Here is a 19,749-nt window from a genome sequence, read left to right as displayed (position 1 = left end):
CGGATGAAAATGTAGAAAAAAACTACCGTTAAAGAGGAGGAGACGAGTGGAATTAAAAACATATTCAAAGGATGAGGGGGAAACAGCGTCATCCTGTGGTTACCGTCCTTATCTCAGGTGGAGGACAGTTGGATAAGCAGTTACCTTGATTGCTAGATTTTACATACGGTCATCTAGGCTATTTAGTTTGTTTATAAAATAAAAACTGGTTACAAGTTCTACTTCTTCTGCCCTATCCTGGGTAACTGCCCTCGGGCCCGTATTTGAAGTCCAGGCAACACTATCAGTATTTCAAAAAATATTGTACTTGAAGCATCCACAACAATTTGTTGAAAAATACACATTGTTGTAATTTGGTTCTTTATTCAGAATATTAGGCTTCAATTATAATACAAGCAACCAAATAAGACATTTGGTGTGGAGTGCACAGTAAAATACAGTACATCTCATCCCAAGTGGTTACAATGGAACAGTCAGGGGGGAGAGAGGCATTCACAACAAGCTCACACAACATTTAGACTATACCAAGAAATGGGAGAGAAATATACAAATTATACAAATTGTAATATTTGAAGAGGTCATATGTCAATAGCAACCACACGCACACACATGTGCACAAACAGATTCAAATGTGGACACACATGTTCTGTGGATTGTTGTCTTCACATATAATCTAGCTATAGCCACATGACATTCACCCCTAGGGTTGAGGAGAGTACTGCATGCTATCTGCCAAGAGAGGGGTGAGGTAGAGGAGAAAACTTGAGTGGAGAAATAAATAGGGTGAACAACAGATCTTCACTAGACAACTTCAAAGGCACTTAGACGTGTGGAACAATTAGTGTTATAGTTGTAATCACAAAGAGAGAAAAGCAGTTTGGTTTCAAGATACAAGAAACAAGCATGTGTGTTTGTGTAGTCCTGTCAGGCAGGTCTGAAGGAAAAGTACTGAAACAAATTCAAATAAAAACAACCTATGAGTAAAATACTTAATGTTTGCAACTAAAAATCATAAAGTATTAAAAGAAAAATACAAAAAAAGGCATCTCAAGCAACAGTATAAAAGTGATGCATAGCAGTTCAGAGCAAAGTCTGCCAGAGTCGGTGGTTCAATAGTATCAAAAACTTCTCATGTGACCTCATCCACGATGCGATGCCTTCGTCTGGGTGCCACGACCTTCATCACGAGGAGAGTCTGGGGTGATATCTCTGCCTCAGTGCTGATGTGATTGGCTCTGGTCCCAGTGTTCTGGCACCTCCTACATACACAGCACCCTCCACAGGTAGGGCTGCCACCTTACTCTCTGACAGACTCCATTACACTGTGTATGACTGCTCATTCCCACTTCCAGTGACCTAAACATAATGCATAGGTCAAAGGATAGACAAACCCGGTAAAACATCTGCAATATTGCTTATACCACCTTATTCCACCACTCTTTGTTCTAGAAGATTCATCAACAGGCAGAAGAGGGCCGTATCTCCTTCAGAAAATCACCCTCTTTTTTTTGCTTAAAATGCTAATTTTATAAAAGGCATAGCAGTTGTGCATTAAACGATGACTTCTATTTTAGGTTCTTGCTTTGAAAGTCCCAGACAGGGACACATCACACCATGTGGGTCTGGGCAACAACCAGAGTGCAGCACAGGTTATATACACAGATCCACCTGCTCCTCTCCTGCCCTCTCCTTAGTGCTGTGTACATATGGGGGAGTAGGGAAACAAACTTCATATTTCTCTGCGTGTGAAGTGGTCATAAGGGGTCAGAGGTCAGGTATGGGTCATTTGAGGTTGAAGGCCAGCAGGGGGCGTTCCTCTCTCTTCTGCCAGGGGCTCTTCTTCTCCTCCTCGCCATCGTCATTGGTTGGGTCGTCATCAGGTGAGACAGACAGCAGAGCAGTCTGGGCATGCTCAGTCCTGAAGGCCACCCCCTCTGGCGGTGGCAGGGCAGGGGGGGAGCAGGGGGAGGATGAGGAAGGCGAAGGGGCTTCTTCCTGTATTTGGATGATTCCTCCCTCCTCTACCTCTCCCCCCTTCTCCTCTCTTTCCTCCATCTTCTCCTGATGGTGCTGTGTGTCTGGCAGTTGGCCGTCTCCAGGGCTGTTGTTAGGTGTTGCCTCCCGCTCGCTCGCTGGGCCCTCCAGGTCGTCCACGTACACCAGCTGGGTGTAGACGGCTGGAGGAGTGCTCTTCGCCCTGTCCTTCTTCCTGTCCTCCTTCCACCTGCGTCCCACCCTGGGCTCATTCAGGTCCACCCCAGAGTCCAGGCTGGTGTCGTTGCTGTTGCCATGCTTACCACTGCGCCTGCCGCCCCCTCCCGTACTGTTGCCATGGCACCCGGCACGCTGCAGGTCAATGTAGGAGTGGCGGATGTGGGCGTTGGAACGTCCGTCCAATGAGACGAACCAGGCCCGTGGGTGTGGGAGGGGCTTCCCTCCCCGGAGTTCCATCAGGGTCTTCTCAGCCAATAAAGTGTCCTCGTCGTTGATTTCAACCAGACCAGATTCTCCGAGCGTCGTGGGGATAGACAGAGATTCCGATAGGTTACGTCCGTCCCCTTCCCCCTGATTGGCCGAGCCAGGTGAGCAGTCGTCAGGGGAGTGGCCCGAGGGCTGCTGGGGGTGCGTGGCGTTGAGCTCTGCCTGGATGGTCTCCAGGTCGCTCTGCTGCTCCATCTGCAGGAGCAGGGCCTGCCCACACAGGGGATGCTCTCCCGGCAGACGCATGTAGTGAGCTGGGATCACCAGCGTGGGCCGCACTCTTCTGGGGTAGCCCTCCCCCCCGCTGAGCAGGTCCACGGAGCCACAGCACAGCAGCTGTCCCGGCCGGGGGAGGGAGAGGGGCAGGGCGCGCTCCAGGTGGTCCACAGAGCGGGACAGGTGGTAGTCAGGGGGCCGGCTCTCCATTGCCTCGGCTCGGCTGGGGGAGAGAGGGGGGGAGGAGGGGGAGGTGGCCTCTCCCCCACTGCTGATCTGGCTCACGTGATTGGTTAAGGACAGTCTATCCAGAACCTGATTGGTAGAGGAGCAGACGGAGGTGTATGATTGGCGGTAGCCTCGGTCCGTTCCGGTCGAAAGGGCAGACTTCAGCGGGAACGTCTCCACAGACTGCCGGTAGTCACGGCTACGGGGGGTCAGGTTGCCTAGAGACGAGCCGTGTCGGCTGTGGTTAACAAGTGATGAGCGGCTGTGGTTGCCATGAGAGACCAGCTCCTGGTGATGCTGATCATAAGAGGAGGGTTTGAGCATGGGTGTGGTCATGTCAGGTTCTGTTGCTGTGGAAACCATCTCCAGCTGCACCTGGAGACAAGGCAAGATAAATCAAAACACACAGAGAAACCACTAAAATAGCAATATAATTGGTGTGAATGTAATGCACAGGGCAGCAGTATACTGATTGTGACCGTAGTAATCTGTCATTGCTGCTGCTGGCTACAGGGAGTCAGATGGCTGAGCGGTTAGGGAATCGGGCTAGTAATCCGAAGGTTGCCAGTTCGATTCCCGGCCGTGCCAACTGACGTTGTGTCCTTGGGCAAGGCACTTCACCCTACTTGCCTCGGGGGAATGTCCCTGTACTTACTGTAAGTCGCTCTGGATAAGAGCGTCTGCTAAATGACTAAATGTAAATGTACAGTATAGACATGTGTGTGTGTGCACCACAGGGCTCTAGTGAAGGGCTTTACCTCGCTGCTGATGAGGTTGAGGTGAGACATGGAGGTGGCCTGGTCTCTCTTGCTGCCGTCCAGAGCAGCAGACAGGGTGAGCTTGCGTCGGGACAGGCGAGGCTTTAAGCAGCGCCGCCTGCGGAGGAGACACACGTTACAGCTCCCTCTGTAGGCTGTCTGGCGCTACTACAGCCACGCCCCTGACTGTCGGAACATGATAGCATAGGGTCATTGATCCAACACTGTAATTGGGTTTTAGTGCCCATTGACCAGCCGGCCAGTCTGCCAGCCAATATACCAGCCAGCTAGCCTACCAGTCAGCTAGCCTAGCAGCCAGCTAGCCTAGCAGCCAGCTAGCCTACCAGCCAGCTAGCCTAGCAGCCAGCTAGCCTACCAGCCAGCTAGCCTACCAGCCAGCTAGCCTACCAGCCAGCTAGCCTACCAGCCAGCTAGCCTACCAGTCAGCTAGCCTACCAGTCAGCTAGCCTACCAGTCAGCTAGCCTACCAGCCAGCTAGCCTAGCAGCCAGCTAGCCTACCAGTCAGCTAGCCTACCAGTCAGCTAGCCTACCAGCCAGCTAGCCACGTACCTGCAGTAATAGAGAAGCAGGCAAAGCAGGCAGAGCAGAATGAGGACCATGCCTCCCAGGATCGCCAGCAGGAACACCGTGTGGTACGTACTGATGTCCTTAGCCACCATGGGACCTAAAACACACACACACACACACACACTTCAGATCCCTTCACTAGATAAATTCACTAAATACACACACAGGGATTCAACGTGTGTTCGTTTCACATTCAAGGCTATTATTTATTTCACTTTGACCTGGCCTTGTGCAGGATAAAGAGTGAGCAGAGCAGGGCTGGGCTCACCTGTGTGTACAGGGGACATGCTGGGCTCACCTGTGTGTACAGGGGACATGCTGGGCTCACCTGTGTGTACAGGGGACGTGCTGGGCTCACCTGTGTGTAGAGGGGACATGGCTGCCACCCAGTAGCCCAGCTGGGGAGCGATGTAGGTCAGGATCAGATGATCCCCCTCTCTCTGCACATAGCCCAGGCTGCTCTTCAACCAGGCCCCTGCACGCACACACATTCGGATCACACAGCTTGTGAATAGACTTTATCAACTAACAAGCACATTCAAGCTACACCACCCCACCAAGTTACACCACCCCACCAAGTTACACCACCCCACCAAGTTACACCACCCCACCAAGTTACACCACCCCACCAAGCTACACCACCCCACCAAGTTACACCACCCCACCAAGTTACACCACCCCACCAAGTTACACCACCCCACCAAGTTACACCACCCCTAATACAACATTCCATTTTGAGCACATGTCCTCTACCAAAGCTCTGCACACTACGAACAGCTGACTCAAATTACCATTACAGACTAGGCCCGGCCCTCTCTCACGAGACTGCGGCCAAGGAGGTTTCCTGGTTAAAGTGTTTAAACAGTTATTTATCACCCTTGTAAGAGAAACTATTTAGACCCACGTGTTCTGAAGATTTGATCAGACTGTTGGGAACCCTGACGGCTGTGCTGATGCACCTGCAGTTCTAGTTTCAGCCACAGGGAGGCAGCAGACTGGGTCTTGGTGAGAGCAAAACCAGCCCAGAGCCAAGGGGAGAGAGGGTGCCAGTGAAAGGACTGGAACAAAGTTGTCTCTGAGCGTGGATTTATGATCTGGTTTGTATTCCGATCTCCTGATGTTTAGGGTTGGGATTAGGGGGAGTAAACCGATCCTAGAGAGTCTGAAGCAGGAGGGCAGGAGGAGGGGATGCAGGAGGGCGGGATGCAGGAGGGCAGGAAGAGGGGATGCAGGAGGGCAGGAGAGGGGATGCAGGAGGGCAGGAGGGGGGATGCAGGAGGGCAGGAGCAACACGAGGGAGAGGGGATGCAGGAGGGCAGGAGGGGAGATGCAGGAGCGGAGATGCAGGAGGGCAGGAGCAACACGAGGGAGAGGGGATGCAGGAGGGCAGGAGCGGAGATGCAGGAGCGGAGATGCAGGAGGGCAGGAGCAACACGAGGGAGAGGGGATGCAGGAGGGCAGGAGGGGAGATGCAGGAGGGCAGGAGCAACACGAGGGAGAGGGGATGCAGGAGGGCAGGAGGGGAGATGCAGGAGGGCAGGAGCAACACGAGGGAGAGGGGATATGGAGAGAGCTTGAGATGTACTCCCCTGCCTACACACACTTTATATATTGATCAGTCTCTCCCAAGAACCAAACAAAGCATTACCTCCAGCCCAGCCCAGCCCATGGCTCTATCCATTCCTAGTCCATATCCTCTGGGACAGTAATGGGTTTCTCAGTGACCTTTCTAAACAGCGACATCTAAGTGTTCTCACGCTTCCTTACAATGCAGACCAGAATCTGGCAACCCACCATGACGATGCAAACACAGAGTTCAAGTCAATCCACCCTCTGCTGTCTCCATTCATGCCAAGTCAAATAACAACCTTTGAATTTACCACAGTCCTCTGTCTCACAGTGACATAACATACATCAACATGAACCATTAATAAAAAATTGCTTTTACAGGTGTTGCATTTACATCAGGAACCTCCTCATTTCCTTAGGAGAGAGCATTGTGTCTCCTTTACCATGTGATACCTCACCAGCACACAAAACACCACAAGTACAACTGGCGGCAACACCAGAAGAACAGGTTTGAGTGTGTGTGTGTGTGTACACATGAGCTCTGCCCTCAACACTGCAACTAGGCCATGTGCAAAAACACAACAACAGCCTCCTCACATTGGCTTCTTTGTGAGAGAAATATTCCGGCTCTCAAAACACTTCTGTTTCCCCTCTCTCTCTCTCTCCCTCCCTCACTCTCCCTCACTCTCTGTGTGTCTCTGTCACGCAATTAGAAGCCCCAACTCTGATGTTTATTTGGGGGTTGCTAGGGAACAGGGGTCTATCCCAGAGTGAAGTCCAGAGACACAGCGGCTGTTGTGGAAATACCCATAACCCTAACCAGCAGACTGATGGAGGGGGGAGGGGCAGGGGGCTGGGCCGGGGGGCGGGGTCTGTAGACGTGGTCCTCCAGGACCTGCTGGGGTCACGCTTCAGGAGAGTGATAAGTCACATATTGTAGATCTCACTGCACATTTAGGACAACGGACAATGGTCTGGCCCTTGCACTGCAACAACAAGGTCACTGGCTTGAAATGTAGCTCAGCCTGGTGCAGCAGTTTCCCTGGTCAGGCTGCTGTAACCCTGGTCAGGCTGGTGTAACCCTGGTCAGGCTGGTGTAACCCTGGTCAGGCTGGTGTAACGCTGGTCAGGCTGCTGTAACCCTGGTCAGGCTGCTGTAACCCTGGTCAGGCTGCTGTAACCCTGGTCAGGCTGCTGTAACCCTGGTCAGGCTGCTGTAACCCTGGTCAGGCTGGTGTAACCCTGGTCAGGCTGGTGTAACGCTGGTCAGGCTGCTGTAACCCTGGTCAGGCTGGTGTAACCCTGGTCAGGCTGGTGTAACCCTGGTCAGGCTGGTGTAACGCTGGTCAGGCTGCTGTAACGCTGGTCAGGCTGGTGTGACCCTGGTCAGGCTGCTGTGACCCTGGTCAGGCTGGTGTGACCCTGGTCAGGCTGCTGTGACACTGGTCAGGCTGGTGTGACACTGGTCAGGCTGGTGTGACCCTGGTCAGGCTGGTGTGACCCTGGTCAGGCTGCTGTAACACTGGTCAGGCTGGTGTGACCCTGGTCAGGCTGGTGTAACACTGGTCAGGCTGGTGTGACCCTGGTCAGGCTGGTGTAACACTGGTCAGGCTGGTGTAACACTGGTCAGGCTGGTGTGACTCTGGTCAGGCTGGTGTAACCCTGGTCAGGCTGGTGTAACCCTGGTCAGGCTGGTCAGGTTGACCGCTGCTGTCTGGATCCGGCTGAGTCAGGCAGGTAACCTGGAGGCCTTCCACAGTCTGGACCAGTTATTCAGCAGGTTATAGTCTGGACCAGTTATTCAGCAGGTTATAGTCTGGACCAGTTACTCAGCAGGTTATAGTCTGGACCAGTTATTCAGCAGGTTATAGTCTGGACCAGTTATTCAGCAGGTTATAGTCTGGACCAGTTACTCAGCAGGTTATAGTCTGGACCAGTTATTCAGCAGGTTATAGTCTGGACCAGTTACTCAGCAGGTTATAGTCTGGACCAGTTATTCAGCAGGTTATAGTCTGGACCAGTTACTCAGCAGGTTATAGTCTGGACCAGTTATTCAGCAGGTTATAGTCTGGACCAGTTACTCAGCAGGTTATAGTCTGGACCAGTTATTCAGCAGGTTATAGTCTGGACCAGTTACTCAGCAGGTTATAGTCTGGACCAGTTATTCAGCAGGTTATAGTCTGGACCAGTTACTCAGCAGGTTATAGTCTGGACCAGTTACTCAGCAGGTTATAGTCTGGACCAGTTATTCAGCAGGTTATAGTCTGGACCAGTTACTCAGCAGGTTATAGTCTGGACCAGTTATTCAGCAGGTTATAGTCTGGACCAGTTACTCAGCAGGTTATAGTCTGGACCAGTTATTCAGCAGGTTATAGTCTGGACCAGTTACTCAGCAGGTTATAGTCTGGACCAGTTATTCAGCAGGTTATAGTCTGGACCAGTTATTCAGCAGGTTATAGTCTGGACCAGTTATTCAGCAGGTTATAGTCTGGACCAGTTATTCAGCAGGCCTGGCTGAGCTAACCTGTCTGGATTATAATCCTACATCCATTCTCGTGATGTGCACGTGACCACAAGTAATCATTTGATTTGCAGTTTAATTCAGTGGTTTATTTTCACTAATCTATCATAAACCTTTGAACTATTCCACCGTTCCATGATCAGTTCTGAATGTGTGTGTGTGTGTGTGTGTATTTGTGGTTTTGCGTGTGTCTACAAAGAACTGGTAAACGTTGTGGAAAGAAAGAAACTCAGGTACTCACCCAAGCGGGGGTCGAACCTCCAGGCAGGTATGTGATCGTTTTCCTTCAAACCGCTATTGGCTGGCAGAGGGACAGAGATGCTGATTGGCTCGTTTACCAGCAGCTCCACACCATCGCTTGCTAATAAGTGGACAGAGATGGCTGCCACCGGAGTCAGCTCAAATCTGCGCTCGGATCCTGTAAGGGGACAGCAGGGTGGAGGAGTGGAGGAGAGATGGAGGGTCACATTGGAGAACAATAGGGAGGGCATTACATGTGGGAGGAGCCAGAGAGAAAAGTTAAGAGGAACAGATTAAGGAAACACAGGGCAAGCAGAAGAAAAGAAAGGAAACTGGGAGGGGAGGCCAGGGGAGGATAGGAGAGGAGAGGATAGGAGAGGGGAGGAGAGGACAGGACAGGATAGGAGAGGATAGGACAGGACAGGGAAAGACGATAGGAGGATGTAGACATGGATAAAGAAGGATCAACAATGGAAAATAAATGGGATATAAGGGGGGTACAGAGTATGTGCGTGTGTGTGTGGGGGGGGGGTGGGGGGAGCAGGGTACAGAGTATGTGCGTGTGTGTGTGGGGGGGGGGTGGGGGGAGCAGGCCAGTGTGTGTGTGGGGGGGGGGTGGGGGGAGCAGGGTACAGAGTATGTGCGTGTATGTGTGGGGGGGGGGTGGGGGGAGCAGGGTACAGAGTATGTGCGTGTATGTGTGGGGGGGGGGTGGGGGGAGCAGGCCAGTGTGTGTGTGGGGGGGGGGGTGGGGGGAGCAGGCCAGTGTGTGTGTGGGGGGGGGGTGGGGGGAGCAGGCCAGTGTGTGTGTGGGGGGGGGGTGGGGGGAGCAGGCCAGTGTGTGTGTGGGGGGGGTGGGGGGAGCAGGCCAGTGTGTGTGTGGGGGGGGGGTGGGGGGAGCAGGCCAGTGTGTGTGTGGGGGGGGTGGGGGGAGCAGGGGGGGGGGTGGGGGGAGCAGGGTACAGAGTATGTGCGTGTGTGTGTGGGGGGGGGGGTGGGGGGAGCAGGCCAGTGTGTGTGTGGGGGGGGGGGTGGGGGGAGCAGGCCAGTGTGTGTGTGTGGGGGGGGGGTGGGGGGAGCAGGCCAGTGTGTGTGTGGGGGGGGTGGGGGGAGCAGGCCAGTGTGTGTGTGGGGGGGGGGTGGGGGGAGCAGGCCAGTGTGTGTGTGGGGGGGGGGGGGGAGCAGGCCAGTGTGTGTGGGGGGGGGGGGGGGAGCAGGCCAGTGTGTGTGGGGGGGGGGGGGGGAGCAGGCCAGTGTGTGTGTGGGGGGGGGGGGGGAGCAGGGGGGGGGGGGGAGCAGGCCAGTGTGTGTGTGGGGGGGGGGGGAGCAGGCCAGTGTGTGTGTGTGTGGGGGGGGTGGGGGGAGCAGGGGGGGGGGGGAGCAGGGGGGGGGGGGAGCAGGCCAGTGTGTGTGTGTGTGGGGGGGGTGGGGGGAGCAGGCCAGTGTGTGTGTGTGGGGGGGGGGGAGCAGGGGGGGGTGGGGGGAGCGTGTGTGTGTGGGGGGGGGGGGGGGAGCAGGGGGGGGGGGGGAGCAGGCCAGTGTGTGTGTGTGGGGGGAGCGTGTGTGTGTGTGTGTGTGGGGGGGAGCAGGGGGGGGGGGGGGGGAGCAGGCCAGTGTGTGTGTGTGGGGGGGGGGGGGAGCAGGGGGGGGGGGGGGGGAGCAGGCCAGTGTGTGTGTGTGGGGGGGGGGGGAGCAGGGGGGGGGGGGGGAGCAGGCCAGTGTGTGTGTGTGGGGGGGGGGGGGGAGCAGGGGGGGGGGGGGGGAGCAGGCCAGTGTGTGTGTGTGGGGGGGGGGGGAGCAGGGGGGGGGGGGGGGGGGAGCAGGCCAGTGTGTGTGTGTGGGGGGGGGGGGGGAGCAGCCAGTGTGTGTGTGTGGGGGGGGGGGGGGGGAGCTGCCATTGTTAATAAAGTTAATGGAGTCAAACTGAACACCCAGATGTGGGGGGGCAGAATTCTTTGCCAAGGGAGGGGGGATGGTGACCTTTGAGGGGCGCTCAACCGGAGGCGGGGCAAACATAGACAAACACTGGCTCACTCACACAGCCCAGGGCACACACACACACACACACACACACACATAGGGGTTGTGTAAGAATGGATCAGACAGGATGGTGTGTGTGGGTCAGAATGGAGGTGTTGTCAGGATACTCTCTCTGTCCAAGGTCAACTCCTGCTGCAGCTCTAATCCCCCCCCCCCCCCCAGCTCTGACCCCCCACCCCCAGCTCTGACCACCCCCCAGCTCTGACCCCCCCCCCCCAGCTCTGCCACCCACCCCCAGCTCTGACCCCCCCCACCCACCCCTCCAGCTCTGACCCCCACCCCCTCACCATCTGTCCCCTATCCCAGCCTCACCATCTCTCCCCTATCCCAGGTGTGGAGATACATGCGAGTCAGGTGACAGAGATAGCTACAGCCCTGGGCGTCATGGCAGCCAGTAGCAGAGCAGGGCCGGTGTGTTCAGACTAGATAGTGCTGCTCCCACAGCGCTGCCTACCTGAGCCGTTGCCCCCCAGGCCCTGCAGGTAGGGGAAGTGCTGCATGTGAGCAGGGGCGCTCGCCACGGTGAGCAGGGCGCTGAGGTTGGTGTAGGACGTGTTGGGAGGCAGGCTCAGGGCCCGACGCTGGAACTGGACCCAGGGTTGAGCCCTCGAAACTGGGGGAGGAGAGACACACGCAGGGGGTGTGAGAAGCTGCACACAGTAATCAGTGTAGGGTTTGGACTGGGGAGGGCTTGGACTGGGGAGGGTTTGGACTGGGGAGGGCTTGGACTGGGGAGGGCTTGGACTGGGGAGGGCTTGGACTGGGGAGGGCTTGGACTGGGGAGGGCTTGGACTGGGGAGGGCTCTTGATGACTGTGTCCTGTTAGTACTAACCCTGGACAGGCTGCTGTTGTATCTGCCGTTCTGAGTCACACAAGTCTTGCTGTTCACACACACACTTCCATCTTAATAAAGGAGACAGGATTGATTTCGTACGGTCACAGTCACTACGGTCTCTGTTTCTCTCTTTCAGATTTCTGCTGTTCTCTCTTTCTCTCTCCTTGAGCAGCCAGACCGACACAGAGTGCAAAGCAGAAACAAAAAAGTGTGTGTGTGTTAGAGATGGAGTGTGTGTGTGTTAGAGATGGAGTGTGTGTGTGTTAGAGATGGAGTGTGTGTGTGTTAGAGATGGAGTGTGTGTGTGTTAGAGATGGAGTGTGTGTGTGTTAGAGATGGAGTGTGTGTGTGTTAGAGATGGAGTGTGTGTGTGTTAGAGATGGAGTGTGTGTGTGTTAGAGATGGAGTGTGTGTGTGTTAGAGATGGAGTGTGTGAGGTGATGTCATTGTGTTTCCACTGTGGTGAGTATGCATTCCTGCACCATGAGACAGAGCTCTGAGCCGGAGTGTGTGTGTGGGTGTGTGTTCATGTTTACTCTCTGTTTAAGCTCCACATTCGCTCCTCAACTTGCTCTGGCAGGTAAAAACCTAACTTTAGATCATATCTATACCTGGCTAAAGATTATATCTGGTGGTCCAGCTATGAAACAGAGCATGTAAATGAGCCCAGGTGATGATTAAAACGGAGCCCAGTGTAAACTCCTTCCATCCTATAGTCCGTCACAAGACCCCTCCCCCCTCTAACCTGCTCTCCATGTCTGTCTGTCAGCCAGACAGACAGCAGACAGACTCAATCACTCAGTCACCTGCCAATCACAGACACACAAAGGAGCCAGGAGACAAGACAAGAACATGTATTCTGATGAAAACAAATATAATATAACCTTATCTAATGTAATTACACACACAAACAAAAGATGTGTGACAGGCCAGGCAGGAGCGTGAGGGAGGGTGTGTGACAGGCCAGGCAGGAGCGTGAGGGAGGGTGTGTGACAGGCCAGGCAGGAGCGTGAGGGAGGGTGTGTGACAGGCCAGGCAGGAGCGTGAGGGAGGGTGTGTGTGCTCGGTTTCTTTAAGAGACTCTTCTAAAATGAGTGGATGTGTCACATTATTTATGTGTGTCAGGTCAAAGGGGAAAGGGCTAAATCACTGCTCACACACACAGACACACACAGACTGCAGGCAGACACACACACACACACACACACAGACACACAGACAGACACACACAGACTGCAGACAGACACACACAGACACACACACAGACTGCAGGCAGACACACACAGACGACAAAGTGTTACCTTGGAACCCAGAGACGATCTGAACCACATCATCGTACACCATCAGAGTGGCAGTTCTCTCTGGCAGCAAGTCCAGACTGAGAGTGGAGAACACTGCAAAGACAAACACAATGAGTTCCTTTCAGAACATGTTGAAATGTACTTGGACACATCTGATAATAAAAGGATTATCAGGCCCTCGTGTATTTTGCTGTCCATCTTTCATTCATTTTCCCGTCAGGACAGGATGCTGTCGGAGCGGACAGGATGCTGTCCTTTCCCCTCTCTCTCTCTCCCTCTCTCTCCTCCTTTCACTCCTCTATTGTTCAGTGCTGGTAAGCGTGCTAATCCAATTGGCTGCCGTTCCACTAGCTTCTAATGAACCCCTCCCCGCCACCTACACGCACACACGCGCGCACACACACACACACACACACACACAGGATGTGTGTGCAGACAGTAGTGTGAGAGGATTAGGTGTCCCCTCGCTGAGTTTTGGCATCACTAAACTAAACTAGAGCTGGTCACTCCATCATCTCACACAGACGGAGCGAAGACACCTGCTGTTCACACAGACATCACAGCTCAGCAATTCTACTCTCAGCACTCTGCACTGACTCCTTCACACATTTACATTTATGCATTTAGCAGACGCTTTTATCCAAAGCGACTTCCAAGAAAGAGCTTTACAACACTCACACACTCATACTCCTTATTCACGCTTGCACACACACACACACACACACACCAGGCAGTCTGATGGGTCTCCAGGGGGCAGAGTTTGGCACGTAGCCCTGTTTGGTTGCTGTGACGACCAGTGGCGTTCCGAGACGGTAGGGGAAGCGGAGGTAGGCATTGCCGTCAGCAGCGGATGTCTCCATGGTTACAGGCGTGTGGTTGGTAAAGAGCTCAACGGTGGCACCGCCCAGGGGCTGGTGGGTGCTGGCATCACTCAGGTGGACCTTCAGAGTCACCTCTGCAACGTCAAGCACAAGACAACAACACATCAAACAACAGCCAATCACAATGATCCCTTTTGACCAATTTCCTGGTTACAGTCCAAAAGTGCTTCCCTGCCAAAACAACATGCCATTTTTCCTTTGAGAGGTCTTAGCAGGAAACAACTGTACACACATCCCCTTTAACGGTGTCCGAGCATGTGTCGGACAGAGAGGCTGCTGTGAAGCTAACAAAGGAACACACACTTGCATTCCTAAAGCACAGCACTTCAATTACACCATTAACTCTCCCTGTAACGATGCTGGATATCCTTTCTAGAAAGATCAGAGATGCCTGGATACCAACACACACACTCACAAATACCAAAATTGTATATAGAAACACTGCATGTTGTTACTCCTGCTATGTAGTTGTCCACCTCCCTCCTAGGTCAACGCCAGGTCTAGACATTCACACAATCTTTGGATGCAGAATAATAACAAGGAAATTACATGGCCATTGAGCTTCTTGCCATAAGGTGCAGTTAAGACTGAACAGTGACTTGGTCAAAATTGTAAATGAACATCTTTTTGTATCTGAAGTTGTATGTTGTTGACAAGTAGCTTGATCTCAGTGTAACACACACAACAGCTACATGATTGACAAACATGTTCTGGTAGGATTAAACCATATTAGCCACATTAGCAGCAACATGCAGCTCAGGATGAACAACAGCAAGCCTTGTCTCTCTGTACAGTTGCTTGTATGCACAACCACGTGAACTCTGATCACTGGTTGTCGTCTGAACCATGGCGACCTTTCAATTAAGGCTGAAAGGGTTTTCCCCGCCCCTCCCCTCCTCCTCCTCTCCCTAACCCCCTCCTTTACACAACCAGCCGCACCCGTACGCCAATCTCACATTCACCATGAATCACCCTCCACCCCCCCTCCTCTCATCCACACACACACACACACACACACACACACACACACACACACACACACACACACACACACACACACACACAGCCAGTTCCCCATCACACAGCCATCCTGGGGGGACAGGTGACCAGCATGACTAGACCAGAGCAGGTCAGACAGGTGACCAGCATGACTAGACCAGAGCAGGTCAGACAGGTGACCAGCATGACTAGACCAGAGCAGGTCAGACAGGTGACCAGCATGACTAGACCAGAGCAGGTCAGACAGGTGACCAGCATGACTAGACCAGAGCAGGTCAGACAGGTGACCAGCATGACTAGACCAGAGCAGGTCAGACCCTCCTACAAACACAGCCATCCTGGGGGCAGGGTTCTGACACAACGAGATACACCAAGTATTAATAAAGGCAACAAACCACACAATCATCCCGTGTCAGCTTTTCCAACTTCCATTCTGTCAGACGGAGAATTTACTAATCATTTTGCGGATTAGAAGATCTTCAGGAGAGGAATGAATATTAGGCTTGACCTATGCACTCCCTCCTGCAGTAGAATACCTCTATGGGCTGGGCCTATGGAACAACCTCCACTGCATGAGAGAGGGGGTTGGGGGGGGGCATTCTTAAAGAAATACATCACTTCCTGTCCCACTACGGCGATCCGTCGTTAGGGGTACCAGCTGTGCTCACTTTGAGAACTCCCCTGGGAGACCCCTGTTCTCTCCCTCTCTCAAACACACACACAGACAGTGTCAAATGCAACACTCCCCTTCCCATTCTCATCCAATAAATCTAGTGACCTCACTCTTAAAGAAGCCAAGGAGTGTCATCCACACATACATACACGGGGGAGTAACAGGAAAATGGCCTATCTGCCTAGACGAGCTGGTTCAGTCTGTTGACTCTGCAGGGCGCGTGTGTGTGTACCATATGGAGGACAAAGACATCAAAGACAGTTTTCCCTGCCCGATGCTACAATCTTTACCAATTAGCCAAGGTAGCAGCAGTCCAACCAGCAGAGTCCTGGGGGTGAGCACACACACGTTATTGATCAGACGTGGTTTTAACGCAGTGGCTGCTTTAGAGTGTTGGCCATCATTCATTTCCTGCACAGAAATAATGGAGATCCTGAGAGCTCTGCTCTAGAGAGCGTTCTACTCCTGACACTGGAAAAAAGGATTGAAAGATGAATCAAGTGTTGTGTCCATGTGCTTCCTGGTGACGGTGTGACTCCATTCTGACTCTGCCAGAGTCCAGTCAGCTGCTGGCATGTTATATACACACAATCCCTCACATCTCAACTACCAAAACAATGTTAATAGGAGCTCATTCTGAGAATGATTTACGGAATGCATCTGTTGGACTGCTGTGGATCAATGTGTATATATAAACTCCTCAAAAAAAGTTTGGAAACATTATTTTGGTTGATTATTCCTCCCCACTAATAATACCAATTGGTATTGTATTTTATATCGTTGGAAAGCCTGATTAGTCACTTTTACAACGAGGTACAACTTGTAAGGATCGTGCATTTGGGGAGTGAGCAACACAGCTAACCGTGTGAGTAGCGGCCCACGGCCAAAATCTTTTTTGCCAAAATCCCCTGCAATATTCTTCTGTTGGTATTCACTCTCGTTTTGAGTTGCTTGGTGGATTGGATGATTGCACTCTCCCACAGTAATAAGGAAAAAACAACACACATTGGCCATTTTGACATTTTATTCATTTTACAGTCAGGGACCTCAGTATACTAGCGTGTGGAAGATCCGCAGCCACAACAGCTTGGCACCTCCTCCTCATTGGATCAGCTTGGGCGTGCTGTACGTGCCAGAGTGACCAACGCAAACATGTTGGCTGACTTGCGACAAATCCTGGTTGAGGAATGGGATGCCATCCCACAGCAGTGTGTGACCAGGCTGGTGACCAGCATGAGGAGGAGGTGCCAAGCTGTTGTGGCTGCGTATGGATCTTCCACACTAGTGAGGTCCCTGACAGTGTAAAATGAATAAAGTGTCAAAATGGCCAATATGTGTTGTTTTCCCTTATTACTGTGAGAGAGTGCAATCATCCAATCCACCAAGCAACTCAAAACGAGAGTGAGTTTTTTTTGAGGAGTTTATATATATATGATATATATAAGCCCTAACCCTATATGTCTATATATATCACCAGTCCTTTCTCCTGGCTACTGTCTATAAGCACCAGTAGGCCTGGCTCTCCCTTGCGTGTGATTGGCTCTCCATCCCTTGCGTGTGATACAGAACAGGAGGCCTGCTTCCTTTAGCGGTGTGACAGATTGTAGACCATGAGATGACAGGGTGTTTTCAGAGCTAGCATAGTGTTTAAGCTCAGGGACAACTGTGATGTGCTGGATGGCTGCTGGTTTAGTAGTCCATACACAACACACAGGGAACAGTGCTGCAGTGCAATGTCTACGTACAAATGACATAGTCTTTCTGTCACCCTACATTAGCCTTGCTTCAGTGGCTGGTCCTGACTAAGGAGTATGGTCTGCAGTAGAGGGAGTATGGCTGCTGTTTGGCTGCACAGCTGAACTAGACCAGCAGAGCCCTGCATAACGACCTGACCACACCCCCAGGGTAGGCCTGAAGGTTAGACTTGGTCAGAGCAGGGGGGAGGGAGGGGGAGAGGGAATAGAGAGAGAAGGATAAGAGAGACAGAGAGAGAGACAGAGAGAGAGAGAGAGAGAGAGGGGTAGGGGAAGTGGGGGAGACAGGAAAGAAATAGCCTAAAGAAAACAAGAGATTTCAAGAGAGAAAGGAGGAGTCTCTCTATGATAGAGAAACTCCAGAGAAAAATTGAAAATTCAAGATAGATTCAAAGTGTAAAAAGTGTCCAGTAAAATAGGCAAGAATAATTACAAATATTTATAATTACAAAATACACAAAATCCTTTCACCTATCTTGTTCCCAGCAGATTCAACCAGTTCTAGAACAGAACCCTTGAAGAGGGCAATGTCCAAAAACTTAGAAGTGATCAAATCTCAGTTAAGAATTGGCAGTAGGCTAAGAAAATCAGATTTTTTGAGAAATATGACTTAATATTACACTCTGTGCGTGTGTGTATCTGTCTGTCTATACCAATCATAAAGAGGTGTGTGTGTGTGTGTGTGTCTGAGATTGTATCCAAGCTATCATTATGCGTTTCTGAGGGATAAAGATAGACAGGGGAGGAATGCGTGTGAGAGAAAAAGAGGAGAGAAGAAAGGGGAGAGGAAAAGATACCAAAACAATATCTTAACTTGTAATCACAGGCGCTGGACCAGTCCAAGCAGCAACCTACTATATTGTGTGGAGTGCGTTGTAAAACACACGGTGGAAGACGAACCATTGCATTTGTATTTGTATGTATTTAACAAAGATGCAAAAGTCAACAAATGGATAATGTGTCTCATGCATCAGTCCCATTAGAACGACTCGTTGCCTTCGTCATTAACTTGTTAACCTGCTACACACACTTTGATGTCAGTCCAACACACATGGGCATCAATTATCTCATGCATCTCTAAAGCTAACGTTAGCAACCCATAATGAGATATTCAAATGTGCTTTTCATTCTTGTGATTACTTGCACTATGAATCACAGCAGGACATGTTCCCTTCGTTATTCACACGTTTGCAAGATAACACTCCCACATTGTAGGTAGCACTAGGAAAATTGCCGTTAGGTTACAAGTTTAAAATTCCGCTAACGTTGGCTAACTTTGTGCTATAGTGGTGGCTAGCTGGGCTAGCCTCTGCTAGCAATAAAATGAGTACTTCTTATGAAGTGCACTTACAAGACATGGCAAATACAAACTAACGTGCCAGCCACACTCTGTAATTAAGTATTATACTACATAAAATGTCAGAGACGTTACCTTTAATGCCATTATCTTCTTGTAGGGTTTTAGTTGCCGCTCTCCAGATATTGCATCCCAAAAGGCAGAGAACAATCGCAGCGGTCCTGCGAGTCAAATCAAGCCGCATCGTTGCAGATGTATCGAGAGGGGAGAAATTATTTAAAAGTAAATCGTAGCTGGCAAACTAGCAAGCTAGCTCGATGTTGTTCGTAACTTCGTAGATCACCCCCTTGTCCATATTTTAAGGCATCAGCATTCCTCAAATTCTGCTTTAGTGTTGTATTTTGGTTTTGTCCTGTTTGCATCCCCGGCCCTTTCTGCTGCTCGTCTAGTAGATTTTTTTCTGAGCTGAGCAGGATGGCCAAAGAGGTCCACTACCACCTCCAACAGGCTGCTGGGTTGCTGGTTCCTAACATCAGCAGCTTCTGCATTTTAAAGGTACGAACGGCATCTGCTGGCGAACATGATTTTCACCGATTCACAAGACGTGTTGCGTTTGGATCTAGTGACTAAATATATTCCCAATTGACCTTTGAGAATGTTTTCGAAATGGCAGTAAAGCCAAATAGTCAATTTATCACTTTTATTTTTTCTTTCAACGAAGAGGACGGATGCTGGAGCCTATCTAGAATAATGTATGTTTGTTAACCTTGCCTTGCTGACTTTCCTTATTTTATGATTTATGGACATTATGATTTTTGTAGGCTAATTGTTACCTATGAATAATAAAAAATAATCTTGTAGTTTTGTTGAGATATTGGATTATGGTTTGTTTCTTTAGATGACATTTGTATCTCCGCAGAAGGGTATTTAGCCTATATGTTCCTGTACGTTTAAATAATGTAAATGACATGTAATGTGATTTTTCATTTTACAAACTATTGGCTGCCACAAAATGAATCAATAAATCCAACAAATAACAAATAAATACGATATGACACTTTTCATAAATAGGCCTACAGAGATTAGGCTATTGTATAATAACTATAGGCTAAATAGGCTACTCCGAGTTCACCAGCACCTCCCTTTCTCACTTATATCCGTGCAATCTCTAGTAGCCTACGCATGCTCATTTTTCGGATTTTTTTAAGAATGAGTCGTTTCTGGTTTTATTCTATTTTCATTTTTCTAGCGATTAAAAGCCCAAGCCTGATCCTGTTCCTCTGCTTCGCCGTTTACGTGTTCATACATTACAGAACGCGATAAGATTCCATGCAGATTGAGGTTGAAGGAAACGAAGCTAAGATAA

General features: G+C 51.1%; 1 protein-coding gene across 1 annotated transcript; it reads right to left on the bottom strand.

Annotated features, from left to right (window-relative positions):
• Positions 1-354: 354 nt before the first annotated feature.
• Positions 355-18,695, bottom strand: fam171a1 (family with sequence similarity 171 member A1). Its single transcript, XM_067238768.1, has 9 exons — positions 18,519-18,695; positions 13,507-13,734; positions 12,780-12,872; positions 11,097-11,255; positions 8,604-8,780; positions 4,631-4,747; positions 4,255-4,369; positions 3,684-3,801; positions 355-3,300 (listed from the first exon to the last, which is right to left on the bottom strand). The coding sequence occupies exons 1-9, from the start codon at positions 18,625-18,627 to the stop codon at positions 1,783-1,785; spliced, it is 2,634 nt and encodes an 877-aa protein (XP_067094869.1). The 5' UTR covers positions 18,628-18,695; the 3' UTR covers positions 355-1,782.
• Between the last annotated feature and the right edge of the window lie 1,054 nt (positions 18,696-19,749).

Source organism: Osmerus mordax, chromosome 6 (assembly GCF_038355195.1).
Source record: "Osmerus mordax isolate fOsmMor3 chromosome 6, fOsmMor3.pri, whole genome shotgun sequence".
Classification (NCBI taxonomy): Eukaryota; Metazoa; Chordata; class Actinopteri; order Osmeriformes; family Osmeridae; genus Osmerus; species Osmerus mordax.
This window is presented reverse-complemented; position numbering and strand designations above follow the sequence as displayed.

Coding starts and splice junctions, on each gene's coding strand:
- fam171a1 (XM_067238768.1), bottom strand. CDS start 18,627: ATGCGGCTTGATTTGACTCGCAGGACCGCTGCGATTGTTCTCTGCCTT. Junction 11,256..12,779: donor GATCGTCTCTGGGTTCCAAG/GTAACACTTTGT, acceptor CTCCTCCCCCAG/TTTCGAGGGCTCAACCCTGG. Junction 8,781..11,096: donor CCTGGGGGGCAACGGCTCAG/GTAGGCAGCGCT, acceptor GTCCCCTTACAG/GATCCGAGCGCAGATTTGAG.